Source organism: Apiospora phragmitis (assembly GCF_038363925.1).
Source record: "Apiospora phragmitis strain CBS 135458 chromosome Unknown utg000010l:1.0-9815664.0:1.0-9183399.0, whole genome shotgun sequence".
In the NCBI taxonomy this organism is placed as follows: Eukaryota; Fungi; Ascomycota; class Sordariomycetes; order Amphisphaeriales; family Apiosporaceae; genus Apiospora; species Apiospora phragmitis.
Genome location: NW_027117409.1, coordinates 8,978,074 through 8,999,500, shown reverse-complemented (window position 1 = coordinate 8,999,500; position 21,427 = coordinate 8,978,074). Strand labels below are relative to the sequence as shown.

General features: G+C 39.4%; 2 protein-coding genes across 2 annotated transcripts; both read left to right on the top strand.

The window, feature by feature from the left end:
- Positions 1-2,724: 2,724 nt before the first annotated feature.
- On the top strand, positions 2,725-6,939 carry PG994_012514 (ABC transporter; the record flags this gene model as incomplete). Its single annotated transcript, XM_066863923.1, has 2 exons — positions 2,725-4,524; positions 4,585-6,939. 2 exons carry the CDS (start codon positions 2,725-2,727, stop codon positions 6,937-6,939), a joined length of 4,155 nt encoding a protein of 1,384 aa, XP_066713033.1.
- Positions 6,940-20,194: 13,255 nt separating this feature from the next.
- Positions 20,195-20,976, top strand: PG994_012513 (uncharacterized protein; the record flags this gene model as incomplete). Its single annotated transcript, XM_066863922.1, has 2 exons — positions 20,195-20,272; positions 20,362-20,976. 2 exons carry the CDS (start codon positions 20,195-20,197, stop codon positions 20,974-20,976), a joined length of 693 nt encoding a protein of 230 aa, XP_066713032.1.
- Positions 20,977-21,427: the final 451 nt, after the last annotated feature.

Genomic DNA, 21,427 nt, shown 5'->3' with positions numbered 1-21,427 from the left:
CTGAATAGTTACTAACGGTCTGCGCCTGTCGCATTCGTCCTTGATCGCGGAGCCGGCTCTCTCGTCCGCATGAACAAACGGAGATTCAACTGAAACGCTGCGTCAGCGGCTCAATGAATCGAGTTGCGAGCGTAGCAGTAGCAGTATGTAGCAGAGTCTGCATCAACAAGTGGTGGTAGTAACGGTACAGATGCAGGAAAAATAAACAAGTTTTCACGGGTTGTTGTTCGTTCTTGGCTTGGGTCAATAACACGCAACATGCCTCGGCACAAGTCTTCATCGCTTCTAGGGGCCGATAGCTCACAAGGCAGACCAAAACCAGCAGACTGATGGGTATCCAAGGCTTGCACGTGGCTCTATGCGCCGCTGCGCCTTGATTGGCGACTGAGTAAATTCATCAGGTTACATATCTGGAGGAGTGTCTTGACCGCAAGTGCGAGCTTCGGGGCAGCGAATTGACGTGACAGAGCTGGACGTAATGATCCAAACAGTTCCAATGCATCCCGCACGACTCGACCTGCCACTCTCTGGCCTCTACGTGCTCAGCCTCATAACACTAACATGGAGGCTATATTTGCCAGTGGCTTGGAGCCAAGTGAAATGCTCGGCTGCTGGGCGCCCGGTTACTGTCGTATTTGAAGGAGAGATGTCGTTGCAGTTCATCTCCGGCAAGTGGAATCCTTTTTACTGTCCACGGCGAGCACATCAAGTTTAATAGCTAGAGCGTTTAACGCGGAGGATCACTGATCGACGACGGCAGAGCCTAGATGCTGGGCTCGCTCTTCTTGCTCCTTTTAGCCTTTGAAGCCCCATAGGGAAGAACTGCAGCCCCCCCCCCCCCAAAAAGCCATTAGCTAGCGCTTCTGGGTAGACCCACCCTCGCTTACCGACGATACACTTGCTGAATTCGGACTGGTATTAAGGGCCTGGATTAATGAATTGAGGGGCAGCACCCTCTTCCCCCGCAGACCTCACTTCGTTGTGTAGAAAGTAATGTTATTTGCGTGCGGTTTCTGCAGAGCAGCCTGCGCAGCAAATGAAGAAGTGCAGTTAGTTAATCAGCGGGTATTAAAGAATATTTTCGACGGCATGGATGTTCGCTTCGGTTTGGCACACGAACACGGTATTTCTCCTTAAAGGGGAACGGGTAATTGGAACGATTCGTACATCTAATAAGATCACCAGTATAGGAATTTGAGGTCATTAATGTCGTTTAAGCCTATCGGAAACCCAGCGTGTTGGATGCACTTCTAGGGTCCAATTCTAGGCACTGCGTTTCAGTGGCCAGTAGCGAGCTGGTGAAACAAAGAGTAATGAGCCTGCCGAAACCTTCTAGACGATGTCACACTCGTTTACGCTATAAGTTGAGACATATCGTTTGTTGCTTGCAGCCCATTCCATGCACAGAATCTTTCTTTCTTTCTGGGTTCTGGGTTCGGTTTAGCTCATGGCACCTACTACCTAACCTTAGGTAGTAAAAAAAGAGAAATTTGGAAGGAACATGACATAATATCGCACTAACCGTAAAGACCCTGCAGCCTCGCTTGCGCACGGAACGTTTCGTTTCCGACGCCAGGATCTCGCATTCTTCTCTTGACCTCCTCACCTCTCTTTTCTGCAGCCAGTGGCAGCCGGACGCTTGGGATGTCTGGTGCCAATTCCAGTTCTCGTCAATATTTCGCCAGACCAAATCAGCGGCGGACATTGCATCTTTTTCGTGTTCGCTAACCCTTTGACAACTCCAAGTAGCGTGTTCGCTTACCATGTTGGGGTCTGCTTTACCCGCGCCCAACCAAAATGGCAATCGGTTATGGGCGTACCTCGCGACAGACCCGACATGGGGCGAAGATATGTGTGACACTAGTACGGAGATGTATGGATGAGATTAGATTATCTCATCTTTGGGGATTGTTCGGTGGTCTGGAGCACGTCCGAGGCAAGGAGACAGATTCCAATGCCCTCCACGAGCAACCCTCTCACTCATGATTATCCATTAAACATACATCTCCCTTTTGGCAAACCAGTCTACTGTATGTTTGCTGGCATTCATTGGCAGAACAGTTCCTGCTGCTTCCGAAGCCTCACCTCCCCGAACGCAATCCCACGTCCGTGGTCAGAGAGAGTCGTCGACCAATATCAAGCGCTCCCTAGTGCCCAGACTCGCTTGAAGACGCTCGGCAAGCAGCCGAGGAGGGGCCACCCAGTTCTTTCTACCGCACCGCCAGTTTCTGGGGCCCACCCCCCACTTCAACGGCCACCCCATGGCTTCCACTTGATAAACCCCAGCAAGGTATGTAGTATTGAGATCCATATATTTGATGCTCTCTGCAAGAGACTATTCACTCCATCTACGTTACCTACCCTGCACATGTATGGGTCCCGTCAATCATATGCAATAGTCTCCCTTTTTCTCACGAACCCTAGAATTCTTGACATGGTATGCATCTATAGAAGAACTTGGAAGCCACATAAGCGAACCCGTATGACCCCCAGAGGTCCCCAGACTTGCCTACTTAGTCATCTTCCTGGCTGTCTATTCGAACCTTCCTTGTTCATGTGAAGACGAAACCGACCCGGAAGTATGAGGTGATCCAAAGTTTGGACAAACATTTTCTGGTTGCCAACGCCCTTTTTCTACATGGTGACCATCCGTAAGACCTGATAGAAGCCCCAGGACTTCTGTACCGGCTCTAGTGGACATACCGGCCCCGGCCTCTGGCGTCAATGACCACGACAGCTGCTGTCTCTGGCCCGCAACGGCACGGAACAGCGGACGACACTCCGGCCGCAATCGACGTCGAGAAGATCGAGCGCACGAGCTCCATCTCGACCACGATGGATGCCCCAGCACACGAGGCTGAGCCGCGGCCATCGCTGGGTGTTGCGAACCACCTCTCCCTGGACGATGTCGAGCCCATGGATGTACAAATTCGCAACCTCTCAGTCACTGTGGATACGTCGCCTTCGATAATGGACCCCAGTACTTACCCCGAGTTATTCAGCATTGGCAAATCAAGCACAGGGCCTACGACGAAAACACTGTTGCACTCTGTCGACGCCTCTTTTCAACCTGGGAGTCTGACTGCCATCTTAGGAGGCAGTGGTTCCGGGAAGACCACCCTGCTGAACACCGTAGCCGAGCGCATGTTCAGCTCGAGGCTTTCCCAGACGGGACGGATTACGTTCAACGACGCAGAAGGTGTGCACTCGGCCAGACATGCCTACGTGATGCAGCAGGATGTGCTGCTCCCGACATTGACCGTGCGGGAAACCCTCCGGTACTCAGCTAACCTCCGCTTGCCCCCGCCGACCACAGAGGAAGAGCGGATGCAGATCGTCGAAGAGGTGATTCTGGAATTGGGATTGAAGGATTGCGCCGACACCCGGATAGGAAACAGCCAACACAGGGGCTGCAGTGGCGGTGAGAAGCGGAGGACCAGCATCGGAGTACAACTTCTCGCGAACCCTTCGATACTGTTCCTGGACGAGCCGACGACAGGACTCGACGCTACCAGCGCCTACCAGCTGGTCCGGACATTGAAGACGCTAGCGAAGAAAGGCCGAACCATCATCACCACCATACACCAGCCGCGATCCGAGATCTGGGACCTGTTCGACAATCTGGTCATTTTATCGAGGGGCAGTCCCGTGTTTTCCGGTCCAATGCTCGAATGTGTGCCCTGGTTCGCACAGATGGGTTTCGACCTGCCCCCTTTCGTTAACCCGGCCGAGTTCACCGTCGATATTGCCGCTGTCGACAACCGCACCCCGGAGCTCGAGGAAGAGACTACTGCTCGGGTCACGAGGTTACAAGAGGCATGGGCAGAAGTGGTTCCTAGCAAGTTCAAATTCGAAAGCAGCGCGGCGGATACAATACCAAACTCCAAGAGGCCGAAACCACAGCAACATGCAAGCTTTCTTCGCCAAGTGCGAGTCCTCACCGACAGGACGTTGAAAGTCACACTCCGCGACCCTATGGGTATTACCGGTTCTATCATCGAGGCCGTCCTTATGGCCATCATCACCGGATACATCTTCTACGACCTACCGCGTGATCAGCCGGGTATTCGTTCCAGGCAAGGTGCCCTGTATACGTCTGTCGGGCTTCAGGGCTACCTGTTCCTAATGTTTGAGACGTATCGACTTACTTTAGACGTGCCCACTTTCGACCGCGAACACAGCGAGGGCTGCGTCACCGCCCTGCCCTTCATTTTATCACGGCGCATCGCCCGCTTCTTCACCGAGGATGTCCCGGTGCCATTCTTATACAGCGTCATATACTACTTCATGGTGGGATTCGATCGCGAAGTGGGCAAGTTCTTCACGTTCTTCTCCATCGTCCTACTAAATCACTACATTGCTGTGACGTTGGCCATGACCTCTGTCGCAGCGGTCAGAAACTTTCCGGGTGCCAGCTTGATTGGCAACTTGACCTACACACTGCAAAGCATGGCATGCGGCTACTTTGTCCAGAGTAATACGATACCGGTGTACGTACGTTGGCTCAAGTACGTCACCTACACAGTAAGTACCAGCAAGTTGGAGAGAAGCATCATATCTTGGTAGGAAAACTGACACGAGTAGTATTATGCTTTCGGCGCACTCTGCGGAAACGAGTTCGAGGACAACTTCTATGACTGTCCATTTGAGGGTGGAGAGGCTAACCCGGCCTGCCTGCAATACACTGGGCAGTACGTCATGGACAACCTCGGATTCCCACGGAATTGGACAGCCCGGCCTATCCTGGCCATGCTGGGATTCGTCGGGCTCTTCTGCGTCACGTGCTGGGTCGGACTTGCGCTTCTGAAGGTCGAGATGACGATCGCGCGGGCCCGGGCGTCCGAAACGGATCTCTCAGCAGGCAAGGAGAAGATGAATGCGCGGTCGATCCAGGAAGTCCGCGCCATCGACGTAGGCTTGGACAACTTCGCTTTGGATCTTGACAAGAGGACGGTGTGGGGCCGCAAATTGCCAACGAAGACCATCCTCAACCCCGTAACTGCGACGTTCCAGGCTGGCACCCTCAATATTATCATGGGGCCCTCCGGCTCCGGAAAGACGAGTCTCTTAAATGCTATGGCGCAGCGATTGAAGGGCTCTCTGGGCACACGCTACCGCCCAGCGGGTACGCTTACTTTCAACGGTGCTCTCCCCTCGGAGTCAGTTATCCGGTCGGTGGTATCCTACGTTTGCCAGGACGACGATGCTCTGCTGCCGTCTCTCACCGTACGGGAGACGCTGCGTTTCGCTGCCGGGCTGCGACTCCCGTCCTTCATGAGCAAGCGGGAGAAGTACGATCGGGCCGAGGAGGTGTTGCTGAAGATGGGTCTCAAGGACTGCGCCGACAACCTGGTGGGGAGCGACCTGGTCAAGGGCATCTCGGGCGGCGAGAAGCGCCGCGTCAGTATTGCCGTGCAGATCCTTACCGACCCGCGCGTCCTGCTTCTCGACGAGCCGACTTCGGGGCTCGACGCGTTCACCGCGAGCAGTATCCTGGAGGTGCTCCAGGGGCTGGCCAAGGAAGGTCGCACGCTCATTTTGACCATCCATCAGGCTCGATCGGACATCTTCAAGCACTTCGGCAACGTTCTCTTGCTGGCCCGCGGCGGCTCGCCGGCGTATGCGGGGCCGGCGAAAGAGATGCTGGGGTATTTTGGAGGGCTGGGATACCAATGTCCTCACCACACGAATCCGGCGGACTATGCGTTGGATCTTATAACTATCGACCTGCAGGAGGGGCAGAGGGAGGCTGAAAGTCGCGAGAAAGTCAAGAGGCTAATCCAGACTTGGTCGGATACTGCTGCCAAGTCGGGTACCGGCAGTACGATACCCCGTCTTGCAAATATAGCAGAGGCGGATGAACAAAAAGGGGAAAAGACAGCCATACCCGATAGCGACAATCCTCAGAGCCAAAAAGCAGAAAATGCGACAGAAACCAAAAATATTACGCTAGCGCCAACGGGTTCTCCCACATCAGCACCCATCCCTCCAATGCGGAAATCCTTCAATAAGGAGACCTTGTCGACGCCGGCCGAGCTCGGGGCGCTCGCCCACAAGCGCGCCTCGTTCGTGGCGGCCTTCCCCATCCTGCTGCACCGGGCCTTCATCAACTTCCGGCGGCAGCCGCCGCTGCTGCTGGCGCGGACGATGCAGGTGATCGGCCTGGCGGGGATCCTGGCGCTCTTCTTCGCGCCGCTGCACCACGACTACCCGAGCATCCAGAACCGCGTGGGGTTCGTGCAGGAGGTCGGCGCCTTCTACTTCGTCGGCATGCTGCAGAACGTCGCGGCCTACCCGGCCGAGCGCGAGGTCTTCTACCGCGAGGACGACGACGCCGTCTACGGGGTCGAGGCCTTCCTGGCCACGTACACGGTGCTCGAGGTGCCGCTCGAGGTCGTCTCGAGCTTGGTGTTTGGCGTCCTTGCCGACCTCGCGGTCGGGTTCCCGCGTACCGTCGAGATGTACTTCGTGTGCGTCTTCTCGGCGTTTGCCATCGTCAACTGCGGCGAGTCGCTGGGCATCATGTTCAACACCATGTTCAACCACACGGGCTTCGCGGTGCAGATCATCAGTGTTTTGCTCAGCGTTGCGCAGATCATGGCAGGCATCATGTCCATCGACATGCCGGCGCTGTTCCGCGCCTTCAACTACCTGAGCCCGATCCGGTACGCAACGCGCGCGCTCGCGCCTTTTAGCCTGCGGGGGGTCGAGTTCACGTGCGACGAGGCGCAGCGCCAGCCGGGGACGGGGAAGTGTATTATTTCGACGGGCGAGGAGGTGCTGGATTTGTATAAGCTCAATGTCGACGGGGTCGTCAATATCATCTGTCTCGCGGGGGTGGTGGTGGCGTATCGGCTCGTGGCGTGGGCGCTGCTGCGGGTTGTGAGGACGCGGTGGAAGAGTGTGGTGGAGAAGAGGAGGGCGGCGGTCAAGTTGTGAAATGCTTCTTGTTGGAAAGAGGGCTGCTAGATAGGGAAGAAAGAGATGATATGGACGCATCATGAAAGAAGAAGCGGACTCGAGAAGTTCTGTACATACTCGCATCGCATCATTGGTCTCACACGGCCTTATATATTTTGCTATCATTAGCGTTCTTCGGAAATTGGTACATATTCGATCCCAGTGGACATGGTTGTCTACCGCATCCTTGCTATGTGGAGTAGTAACAGTGGTTGGTTGGTATTGGCATGGCATGTCTTTCATCCACAAAGTATTACAACTTGTTGGCCAATGACATTGTCATCTTTGTTAAGCACCTATAAAGTAGGTATATTCATTAATCACCGTAAATAAAAGAGGATGCCCCAGTCCGACTATCCCTTACTACATTAACCATTGTTCTCCGTCGCAACTGTTTAGCACTAACAACCCTATTGTTAAACCTGAAAGAAGATATACTAATAACAGTCATTTCTAACAACTCTCTGGGGATGAGAGCCAAAGTTCATGATGGAAATTGGATAACACCACCACCAACAACACCAACACCAAACATTCTTCCTCACTCGAGGAAATTTGGAAACACCTCTCTTGGATAGTCACCATGTCACCCACCACGAAGAAGCACCACTGCCAAAGACACAGCTTCTGGCATCCGAAATCTACAGAGTGCCCCGCTTGCAAGAGAGACTTTCCATCTAAAAAACGGAGACCGAGCAAACTCGGCCCAGCCAGACGGAGACAAGGTCGTTCGTGAGATCCTTTTGCTTAAGAATATGGCTAAAGTGCTTAAGAAGGCGCTTGGCGAGGAGCATGCAGAGGATAGTGTCGTTGAAAACGGCAGCAAGTAAGCAGACATCATGGGAAGGCACGGTTCTTCTGAGCCGGGTTTCTAGGGACGGAAGGTGGGTGGAGGATACATGTGGGCGCCTTGGACTCTACTACTTGGGCACTTTTTGCTGTACCGTTGGAAAACATATGCATGCCGATTGGCGACGGCCATGTTCGATAGAAGTCAGCAAGTCAATGTGCAACAGACATGTCCTTTTTGCTACTCTAGTGCCCGCGATTAGGTGCCTGTGCTGTGGCTTTCTACCAGCAGCTGGCGTAGTTGATCATCGTATAAGCCTCAAATAGCTGCCCATCTCATCTCACCTCCCAAGTGTCCCTGGTGATTCATGTTATAAGGGGCAAGGTTGTGTTGTTAGCATGATTCTAGTACCCGCGATTAAGTCCCGCGATTCTGCCCAATAGCTGCGTGCCTACTGAGACATTTCGAGACCGAACCTTCTTAGTCCTCATCACTTGACAAATGTGATATCTGCCCTGGTTTTATGGACAACTCATACTTGAGTGCTGTCCATATCCTTTTGAAAGAGATCTCCGCTGGTAGATGCTGTCACGGCCTCTTTCAAGGGCGCTGCCACGTCAGCAACCCCTGATCGAGCGTGGAAACAGTCATTTCAGGCCTCTTCTGCATGATGCTGCGATTATATATATAGAAGAGAAGAGACGCCTGGGTTACCGACAAGAAGCAGATACGCAATACCGCCTTCACAAGCACCTTAATAACCGCCATGGCCAGAAAAAAATCAAGGAGTTGCAGGAAGAATGGCTCACCATTGCCCAGAAAAGGGGAAGGATAGAGGGAAGTGCCAGCTCGTAAAGGGGCAATGTTACGCGCACAGAGCGTACTGCACAAGAGACAAGTGGTGGCACTTGAAAACCGAGGAATGCCCTAGTTGCAAGCAGAGAAATCGGCGCCAACGAAAAGAAGATCGAGCGGTTGTTCAACCATCCGAAGAAGACGCTGCGAAGACGATTGCCAGCAAAGGCAAGAAGAAGTGAGTGAACATCATCATACGCACGTACGCACGCCGTTCTTCTACCTAAGACTGACCTGTTACAGAAAGAAAAGGATACCCAACGCGACAGTGGGATTTCTGGCAGCAATGCATTACACTCTTTTGCTTGGACGGTTGTGTTGTATCGTTAAGTAGGTGTCTGGCGGTTGAAGTCTGGCATGTGCAAATTGGCGAGGAGCAAGGCGAGGAGGACGCAGAGGATAGGGACTGGTTGGGAAGACAACAAGTTACCAGGCACTTATGGGTAACGCGCAGTTCTCTTGAGTTGGGTCGATACTAGAAATGAGGGAAGATTCATGTGAGGGCATTTGCACTCTATCATCTAGATGTGTTGTTGCACTGTTGAATGTGCGGCGGATGGACACAGTCATAAGCTAAAGCACCCCCTCACGGGCCACTTTACTTACCTAACCCTACTCCTATAATTAAAGCTATTTCTCCGGCTAGAATAGATATAATACATTATTTTTCGTTATTTTTAATAATCATACAGTCCTCCGCCTCTATTCTATCATTTTTTATAGCTTTTATAGCGTTACGAGGCCCTTTTAATACTTTAACGTCGCTAGCTTCGTCTTTATATACGACCCTACCCTTTAGCCTCTGCTTAGCCCGGCGTATATTAGTTATATAAATAAATCGTTATCTCGGTACGATTCTTACCTTTTAACGTACTCTCGTAGTTTTCTTATCGAGTTTAGTTTAAAAATAATCGACTTAAGCTTCGAGATACGCGATTTTATTAATGCTCTAGTTTAAGGCCTTACTAGCCTTTTTAATAAAGAGTTATTAAAAGGGAATTTTAAAAATTAAATCCGTAGTAATTAATTTTTAACTATTATTTTATAATTATTAAAATATATTTTAATAAGTATTAAAGTTAATTTAATAATAAAATCGAGTATTAATTCTTTTTTAATTACCTTTAATAACTTTAAACGTACCCGGGTAACCCTTATATTTTTTAAAATAACGTATTTTAATAATAACGGCTTTAAATAATCCCGCGAATAAATTTTAATAATTTTTAAACGTTTTTAAACGTAAAAAGAATTAATATATTAATTTTAACCTAGCGGTATACTTTTAATATATTTATTTTTATAAGCTTTAATTTAAAGACTATATTTAAATACTCTTTTAAAATAATCCTTAACCTTTTTTTAATAATTTAAAAACTCTTATATTTAAAACTATTACGACCTGACCTAATCATGCGGCCAAGACCCATAAAACCACCGGGCCGGATTTACGATACCCCGCCTAGGGTACGATGTCACGACTATCGACCGCGCCGCTAGCTATACTAATATAAGCGTACTAATATTATAAAAGCGCACGGCGACCATAACGACAGTATCTCGAACCGCAGTAGGCTGGATACGGCCTAAGGAAGTAGTAAGGATAACGTCACGTAATAAATTACGGGGATTATTAAGAACGGCGAAATAAGTCGGTAATTTAATTAATAAGGGGATTACCCGGATTATTAAAATACGAAAATAAACTAAGTAATTTAACCGATTAATAAAAAAGGAGATTAAATATATAACGATAAACGTTTTTTATATATTTTATATAAATATTTTTTATTTTAATAATTAATTTAAATATTAATCTTAATTTATTAATAAAATAAATAATTTTAACGAAACTATTATAAAAACTTTTAAACTTATATACCTTAATTATTTTTATTTTTATAAATTATTACTTATTATATTAATAAAAATAACTTTTATTATACGTTTAAATATTTTTTCGTATTATTAATATAAACCTTAATACGTTTTATTAAGTTTTTTTTAAAACTTAAATAGCGTTCGTTATATTTTAATTACTTTTATTTTTACGAATTATTATTTAAACTTTTAAATAATAGTATTATAAGAATTATATTTATATTTAACTTTAGTAATACCGTCCGATAAAAAAAGACTCTTATCGCTACCCCCTAGCACCTCTTAACGAGACCTTGTTATAGATATCGATAGCGATGATAACGATAACGAGCCTATACGATAAGCGTTAATTAAACGAATTAAAAAATTCGAATAAAAGAGCGCTAATTATTAATATTATTATATTAAGCTCGAAAAAAAGCGTAACGAGTTCTTAACTAAGGGTACCTTAAAATAAATATTTTATAATATTAATAAGCTACGCGAAGAGGTGCGTTTTCTTTATATAATTATTAATATTATTTAAACCTTTATTATATTAAAAAAAAGTATAAAGATTAATACGTTAACCCTTTTTAATAAAATAAGTAGAAATTTTCGAAGCTTTTTTATTTAAATTAAAACTTATTAACGGTTTTATAAAAAAACGTTTTAAAACGTTATTTAGCGAATTATTTATACCGCCTCGTTTTTTAAAAATAAAGTACTTGTTTAATTCGAACCTTATTTAAACGAACTTATAAAAAATAATTAATAAATTAAGCTATACCGTATAAAGGTATAATGTATTTTCGAAAATTATGACGGCTTCGAATAAACCTTTAAGTTACTTTTTTAAAACTTCGATAAAAAGCGATAGGCGGAAAGGGAACTTAAAACCTTTAAATAAAAAGGATTAGCCGCCTTTTATATAGCCGAGTTCCGGCGTATTATAATTCGATTAAATTATACCGAAGCTATGAAAATTATAATATATTATTGAGAATTAAAAGATAATATTAAAGACAAACTTAGCCGGTTTAACGCCTTTAATAATTTCTTTTTATATATAGAATTTATTATTAAGATTAATACTTATATATACGAGTAACGCCGCGAGAAATAAAGCGGACCTTAGCGGTAAACTAATCGAATTTAAATTAATATAAAGCGATTATATTAATATAATTATATACCGCTTAAAAATATTATAACGTATGGTTATTATAATAAACTTATAAACCTCGACGTTATTAAATACGATAAATAGGATAAAAAGTTACGTAATATTTATTATAATTATTAAAAATTAGGATATTACGTTTAAAAATATTAAGTATTAAAAAAGGATTTCCGACGAGTTTTAAAAAAATAATATATTAATATTATTAAAATAAAGGATACCTTTATAATAGTTATTAAAAATAGTAACGTTATTATTAAATACGGTAGTTTATTTTAAATAGTTTATTATAATAATAAGTATATTTTTTATTTAATAAATAAAAAAGGTACCGGATAATTCTTTAAAACCCTGAAAGATAAAAAGAACTATAACTAAAGCGTTGCGATAATACGAAAAAAATAACCCCCCCGTTATAATAAAAATAATAATTTGATAAATAATATTATAAATTAATTAAAATAATTAATAAATTATAAATATTTAATAAATATATTAATAAACGAATTAATAAGCGAGATCGTTAAACTTAGAAACCTTAAAACCGACAGGTAGTTAATTATTTTTAATATTTCTTACCCCGACTCGAAATATTTATATTAAATACTTATTACGGCCGGTTTTAATTAAAAAATCTATAATAATTACGTAATAAAAAATAACTTATAAATCTTTTTTATATACGAAAGATACTTCACGCTCTTATAAATTTCGTATATATATAACGCTTATATAGAACACCTTGTAAAGAAACTCGAGTATAAATAGTTTCTTTAAAAAATTAATAAGCGACTTATTACGTAACCACACCCGGATTATATTATCGGAAAAATTTAAATATTAATTTTAAATAAATAACGTATATATTTATTAATATAAAAAGATTTATAATAATTATAATAATATTATTTAAAAAAACGAAATTAAAAAGAGTATTTCGAGGATTAATATTTTAAATATACTTTAAAAAAATTACGAGCTTATAAACGTTTAAAAAAAAGCGCTTAATATTTTTAAGACGTATAGATATATATTTAATAAAAGAATTTCTTTATTATATTAAAGAATTTATAAAACGTTTATAAATTATTACGAATTTAATAAATCTTCGAATTATTAGAAAAACTTAAACTTTAAGTATTAAGGATAGTATTTTATATAAGGAGGAGTATAAAAACACTTTTATTAATATACTAAGAAGCGCTTTATAGGGAACGGAGAGAATAATAGCGACGATATAAAGATCGATCGTAAAATATTATTAATAACCTATAGATGTAGCGTTCGGGAAATAGACGCTATTTATTATAAAAGGATAATAATAGGCGGATTAAAATAGGTCTCTATATTAAATAACGGATAATCGAGCTATTTATAAATATATTATATTAATACTAGGTATAAAAAGAGTTTATATTAAAACGTTACTTAATAGCGAAATATAAAGAAATTATATTTTATTATAAATTATTAATTACTTTAAATTCGAATAATAAAAGAAAAACGCCTTATACCGATTTAAAACTATTAATAAAAAACTTATAACTTATAATAATAAAAAAGTATAAAAAGAAGTCGCGAACCTTTTAATCGATATTAAAAAATATTATAAACGAATTACGTATAATATTATAAATATCGTAAAATACGATATAATTTTAAAAATACTTTAATTACGGGTAAATAATTTTAAAATTAATTAAAAAATAGGTTAACTTTAATAAAATATATTAAGAAGAGGTTTAATTAATAAATAACGGTTTAAAAAGCGACTTTTTAATAAACTTAAAATTTTTAAAATATATATTATTATTAAAAAGCTTAAGCTAAATATTATAATAACTATATTAAAAAAATATCGGCAATTCGAAACACTTTTTAATAAAAAATTAAAAATAGGCTTACCGCTTTATATATAATAAAATTATAAAATACTTTTTAAAAATAAAAAAAAACCCTTATTTATACCTATATACAAATTTAATCAAGAGTATAAATAAGCTTTAAAAAAGTATATTACGGAAAATCTTAAAAAAAGAGTTATTCAACCATCCACATTATTAGCAGGCTTCCTTATCCTTTTCGTTTTAAAAAAGAGTAAAAATAAAAAACCTAAATAACGTATATATATCGATTATTAAAAACTTAACGAAATTATTATTAAAAACTAATACCCTTTACTTTTAATTAGCGATTTATAAAATAAATTATTATATATTAAAATCTTTATAATATTCGATTTTTTTAATATATATAACTTAATCTGAATTAAAAAAGGAAAAGAATAAAAAACTGTGTTTCGAACTAAGTACGGTTATTTTAAATATTAAGCTATACCGTTTAATTTAATTAATATATTAATTAGTTTTTAATTTATAATTAATTATATTTTATAAAAATATTTCGATAAATTTATTATAATATATCTTAATAATATCCTTATTTATTCCGAGAATAATAAATAATACCGAAAATATATAAAATTAATACTTTAAAAGTTATAGGACGCTAATTTATTAATTAATTTAAAAAAAAGCGAATTTTATTAACGATCCGTTACTTTTATAAGATATATAATATTTTTAGGCGAAATTTGAATAAAACTTTTAAAAATTTTAATAATTAAAAAATAATTTACACTTATAAACGTTATAAAAGTTAAATCTTTTTTAAAATTAATTAATTATTACCGGATTTTCGTTCCTGGATTTAATAAAATAATAATATTTTTAACGAACTTAATAAAAAAAAATAAACTATTTTAATAAATAAAAAAAAAAAAACGAAGCTTTTTATAATATTAAAAAATAAATTTTTAATGAATTAATATTTTATATAATAAACCTGTTTAAACCCTTTAAAATTAAAACCGATATATTAAACTATACGATTAAAAAGTAAATAAATTAATAAAATAATAACGGAAAGTCGTATCCCGTCGTATTCTTTTTAAAAAAACTTAACGAATTAGAATTAAATTATTAAATTTATATTAAAAAATTAATAATTATTATTAAAACTTATAAAAAATAAAAATGTTATTTTAATAAAATAATAAAACTAATTAGAATTTATACCGATTATAAAAACTTTACGATATTTATTATTATTAAAAAATTAAATAAATAATAAATATAATAGTCCGAATTTTTATTAAGATTTAACCTTATTATTATTTATTAAAGAAGTAACAAGAACAGTCGTATTAACGTATTAAGCCGACGACCGGACCATTAAAAAAAAGTCCCGCTTAAAACGCGAATAATCCTTATTTATAACTAAAATAGCAACCTCGTACCTTTAAAATAACTAAACGTTACGAATCACGTTTAATATAATAATAAATAAGTTACTAAGTTCTGATAACTTAATTAAAACCTCGACCCTGCGAATCACTTTAAAGATCACTTCGAAAACCATAACGGTCTCGCTTTTTACTAAAATAAAATCTATATCCTTAAACAGTACCGCGAAGACTTTATTTAAAAGTTCTACGAGCACCTTATACATAAATACTAAAAAATATTTAAAACTTAAAAAAGAATTATTAAATAATTCGATTATAAAAACCTTAAGCCGATCGTAATTAAAATAATTAATAAATATAACCTTTATAATAAAATTAAAGCCGCTAAATATCGATTATATAGAGAATTATAGCCAATCTCATTATTAAATAAAATATAAAAAACTATTACACTTAACTTCGTTATTAAACTACTCTTATTAAAAAAACCCCTAATTAAGATTAATTATAATAACATTTTAATAATTACGGATAAACTTACGAAATACACCTACTTTTTACCGTACAAAAAATCAAGCGATATTAACAACCTAACATACACGTTCCTCCGAACAATCGTTAACCAGTACGAACTACCCGAAACAATTATTTCCGATAAAAATAAACTATTCACCACTAAATTCTAAAAATCCCTAATAATATAACTCGGCGTTAAATACAAATTATCTATAACTTACCATTTTTAAATAAATAAATAAACCGAATAAATAAATTAAACCTTAAAGTAATACCTATATTATTATATTAATTATAAATAAAATAATTAGGTATAATTATTATTCATAATTTAATTCGTTTATAATAACGCGGATAACAAAATTACATATATATTATTATTTCGAATAAATTACGGATATAATTTAGAAATTATTAAAAAACTAATAAAAAAAGAACTAATATTAATCGCGATTATTTAAATTAAAAAATTAAAAAAACTTTAAATTACGCTATAATAAAACTTTACCTTTTTTTAATAATAAATAAAAAGATATACCGATTAAATAAAATTAAAAAGATTAATTTTTAAAAAAGGAGAAAAAGTTTACTTCTTATAATAAAATATTAAAATAAAACGATTAAGTAATAAATTAAATTTTAAAAAAATAAAACTATTTAAAATCGTAAAAGCTATTTTAAAAACTAATTATTAATTATTACTACTTAAAATAATACGAATATACTTTATATTTTATACTTTATTATTTAAATTAACGGCCGAGAAAATCTTAATCAATATATATTTAAAAATCGAAATAAATTAATATAAATATAAAATTAATAAAATTATTAATAAAAAAAATAAAGCTTTTAATACCTCGTTTAATAAAAAAGTTACTTATTAAAAAATAATACTTAAAAACTTAAAAAATACTTAGCGAACGCCGCGGAAAAACTACGGGCGTTTAAAATAAAACGAGGTTAAAATTTATCACGTTTTAATCTATTATTTTAAACGCCCTGAAAAATTACGCTTTAATAACCGCCTCGGACTTAACTTACTCGGCCGCCTTTAATTCGTTTAAAAAATAAAAACCACGCCTAGTTATTTCTACGCCACGCGTCGCTAAAAAGTTCCGTTACTACCGAATTCGCTTAAAGCGCTAAAAGGCCCCTTAAGCCTCTCAATAAGCCTTCTTTAAAACCGCGTTCGCCTCGCGTAAAGAGTCGCTAGCCGCCTATTCTTTAAAGCGTAGGCGACGGGACTTATTAATAACCCGAGACACTATAAAAATTAATAAATCGGAACTATTGTAAGACCGACTATAACGAACGTATTTTTTATAGCGAGAAATACTATTTAATATAACGTACTTCTAATTTTTTTTTAAATAAAAAAAATACGGTATAACTTCGAAACTAAACTCGTCGAAAAGGGTAATTAAATTATAACGCTATTTAATTTTTTTAAACTTTATATAAAGAATAAATTTTTTAACTCGATTTAATATAATAAATAAATATTATAATAAAAAGTATAACGAAAAAAAAGAAAAAACTTATTAAAAACCGATATAATAAACGGGTAAAAATATTTAAAAAAACCTAACGCTTTAAAAATAAAATAACTAAAAAAAAAGAAAATAATATTATAACCTAACCTAATTATACGGCTAAAACTTATAAAACCACCGGGCCGGATTTATAATACCCCGCCTAAAATACGATATCACGACCACCGACCGCGCCGCTAGCTATACTAATATAAGCGTACTAATACTATAAAAGCGTACGGCGACCACGACGATAGTATCCCGAACCGTAGCAGGCTAGATACGGCCTAAAGAAGTAGTAAGGATAATATCACGTGATAGATCACGGGGATTACCGGGAACGGCGAAGTGAATCGGTAATCTAACTAATAAAGGGATCATCCGGATTATTAAAATACGAAGGTAAGCTAAGTAATCTAATTAATTAATAAAAGAAGAAATTAAATATATAATAATAAACGTTTTTTATATATTTTATATAAATATTCTTTATTTTAATAATTAATTTAAATATTAATCTTAATTTATTAATAAAGTAAACACTTTTAACGAAACTATTATAAAAACCCCTAAATTTACGCACCTTAATTATTTTTATTTTTATAAACTATTACTTATTATATTAATAAAAATAACTTTTATCGCACATTTAGATACTCTCTCGTATTATTAATATAAACCTTAGTATATCTTATTAGGTTTCTTTTAAAACTTAAATAATATTCGTTATAAAAACCTTTATTATATAATTATAATATAACTTATAAAAAATTAGCTATATTTTATTTAAAAAATAAAGTTATAAAAAATTCTCGTTTATATATAATTTATTATTATTATAATAAGATTATATATAAAATATAAGAATATTTTAAATTTAATTTAAAACTATAATATTACTAGTTTACCTTTTAAATAACGCTTTAAATCGCTAGTCGTTTTAAAGATACCGGTCCTAGTCTAGAAACTATTAACTTTAAACATCGGCTCCCTTAAAAATAACTAGCGGCGAGAGGGCTACCCTATAGTAGCTTATATACTTTAGAGTAGTAATCTATTCGCCTTTTTCGACGTTCTTCTTAAGAGCTATATAGCTAGTAGCTTTAAAAATTACTTAATGGTCGCCCTTAACGCCTTAGTTAATACTTATCTCGTTAATATTATAAAAGCGTTTAAGAGGAATATTAACTAGCTTTAATATATCGAGTTTATTAAAAAAAATATTAATATTTATTATTATAGCTTTATAAACTCAGCTATAATTAATTATTTTTAACCTTACGATTTTAACGGACTCGTTTTTAATTAAAAAACGAGTATATTATTATTATTTTAAAATATAAAAGGCTTTAAAGGCGTTTAATACTCGCTAGGCTATAAAGTTAAATTTAATTAATATTAATATAAAGCTTAATTTAGTTCAATTAATAGTTTAATATATTAATTCGTTTTTTAAAAGTAGTAATAAAACCTACTAGTCTTTATTAAACTTATTTTTAATAGGCACACTAGCGAGACAGTATTAGATATACGATTAAGGGGTTAACTATTTACGAGCGGATTCGTGAGTAGCTGCTCTAAGCTTTATATTACGCATGGCAGCTTATACACGTTTTTAAATATTAAATAAAAATATTATTATAAAGAGTAAAAATAAGCGAGAAGAATAAAGGTAATAGTAACTTTAAAAGATAAAAGGTAATAATCAAATTAAAGAGTTTTCTAGTTAAGATGCATAGTGAAAAGACGCGTTCTGGGATAAAACGCGGTGGTCCGTAACGGGGTGGCCCGTGAAGGGGTGCTTTAGCTTATTCAGAACAGGTTAATGAGCAGCAAACATATCCCTCGGCATCCTAGCATTCAAAAGACCTTCAAGTGTTCTTACCACAATCATGGATAAGGCGACTGACTGTGTTAAAAAGAACGGGTTTGCCAAAACCTCCTGTTTCTATAGGTGTTGAGGTTCGCAATGATGTGTGAACCCCGGAGCGAGCGTGCCTTCTTCACTCTTCTTCGATGGTTTACTGTTTTCGTGGCTTTCCTTATGCGCTGCTGTATGTTTTAAGCGTTTGTGTTCTTCCTATCCAGCCACTGCCAACCCCCGTATCTTCCTGCTAGCGGGAGCATTGCCTATTTCGCGAGCGCATCGTTGCCATGTCTCTGCATTCAGCAAAGCGGTGTTGAATCTTGGGATTGTTAATCGGAGATATTTTTTGGCATTTTGCACCAGTCATGCGTCGGCGTTAGTGACGGAGGATTATGTAAACCGCCATACCTTTCGGGTGGTGCGGACATCTGCGGACCTCACCCTTTTAAGAATGACGTCTAAGGTTAGCGGGGTAAGGTGGTTCATAAGGCAGAAAGTCTCAAAATTCAAATATGGCTAGACCGCAAATCTGGCTCTGCAACTCCCACCGTGCTGCACCCCCATCGCGCTGCACCTCTGTACTGTACCCTTTTATTACACCCTTCTATCTCATTTCCTATCGCACCGGTTAGTGGTTAGTGTTAGGTAGCTAGATAGGGTTAGCTGGTTAGAATAAGGGTTGAGTATTGGAAAAAAATTTTATCGCGTTCGTCGAATCTAGGAAATCGGGGAATCGTGAAATCCGGGAAATGGTGAAATGGCGAAATCGGCTGAATCAGTCCAGTAAAATGCTATATTCTAACCATATTTGAATTTTAAGACTTTCTGTCTTATGAACCACCGTCGCGGGGTTAACGACCGAACTATCTACTGGTGGGGTAATTGGTGGTTTGGAAGCTTCTCTTCTTGTTTCTCTGCTACATACTATGTAGCAAGGCGCTCATTGAAGCCCCAGACCTTGCACGCTTGGTGGCATGGATCTCGCTTTATTCCATACACCACGTAAGCAAAGTACCATTGCGGGACATGCCGTAGATGTGCTGTTTCTTTGCCTGTTTGTCATGCGCAACATACGCAACATGGAGATCATCAGCGATATGGCGTAGCCGACACATCACCGCCAAGCAATGCAGCTTCTGCCAGCTTTGGGCGAAGAATGGCATAGAACTGTCGCATTGATGTAATGAGTGGATGGGATAAGGTAAGATCAGGAACAGGCGAAGCTGGATGGCCAAGGTACTGTATATAGTCTCCCCCGCTCCCCGACGTCTGTTGTCGCTTTTGAATCATTCCCCATACCACATATCCATATCCAACTGTTTTCCAGTCCCATCAACCAAAACAGCCACCAAATACACTATAATCAACAACAACATCCACAATGGCTCCCAAGGTTCTTGTCGTCCTCACCTCTCACGGCCGCATCGAGGCCGCCAACTCTCCGACAGGATGGTACCTGGTAAGTACAGCAACGAAGCTCCCCTCCCTCCCACCTCTTCTCCCCCAAGATGAGTCCGTTTACTGACAATCAGCCCGTCTCTCCCACAGCCCGAGCTTGCCCACCCCTACAACGTCCTGACCCCCAAGACCGAGCTCGTCATGGCCTCCCCCAAGGGCGGCGAGGCGCCCCTCGACCCGGCCTCGGTCAAGATGTTTGAGCAGGACGCCGAGTCGGTCGAGTTCCTGAACTCCAAGAAGGCCGTGTGGCAGAACACGCAGAAGCTGTCGTCGTTCCGCGGCAAGGCCGCCGAGTTCGACGCCCTCTTCTACCCGGGCGGCCACGGCCCCATGTTCGACCTGGCTACCGACGCCGACAGCATCGCGCTGATCCAGGAGTTCGTCGCCGCCGGCAAGCCTGTCGCCGCTGTCTGCCACGGCCCCGTTGTCTTCACCAACGTGACCCGGCCCGACGGCACCCCGCTCCTGAAGGGCAAGGAGGCCACCGGCTTCTCCAACGTCGAGGAGGACCAGGCCCAGATGACCAAGTGGATGCCCTTCCTGCTCGAGGACAAGATGCAGCAGGTCGGCGCCGTCTACAAGAAGGCCGACGAGCCCTGGGGCCCGCTGGTCCTCAGCGTCGACGGCGGCAAGCTCATCACCGGCCAGAATCCCGCCAGCGCCGAGGGCGTCGGCGAGGCCATCCTCAAGTCCATTGGCTTGTAAAATGGGGTGCGTCTATGAATGAACGGAGAGTTATGAGTGTACACTGTATATACGACTTTGCGAAGAAGCTAAGCTCATGAGGATTATGAAAGAAATACAATAATATACCCCCATACGTGCTTTCATACATCACGATGAGAAGAGTATTATTTGATCCAGGATTGACATTGGCCCAATGGTCGTGACATTACTTACCTGATTAGACACACTCTACAATCTTTCTGAAATCTTGCTCTATACATATCCACTTACCTTGTGTCGCATCGTTGTATATCCATGGCGCTTCTCGCCCTCACCATGTCCTACAACCACTTACCTCAAGTCCAGCACACCAACCGGCACTGCAACAGTACGACCCATCAGCAGTCAGTCGACTTACCTCCATCACGACTCAGACGAAGACAGTGCATGAGATTCTCGCGCCAATCTTCGTCAGATAGAATACGCCTAG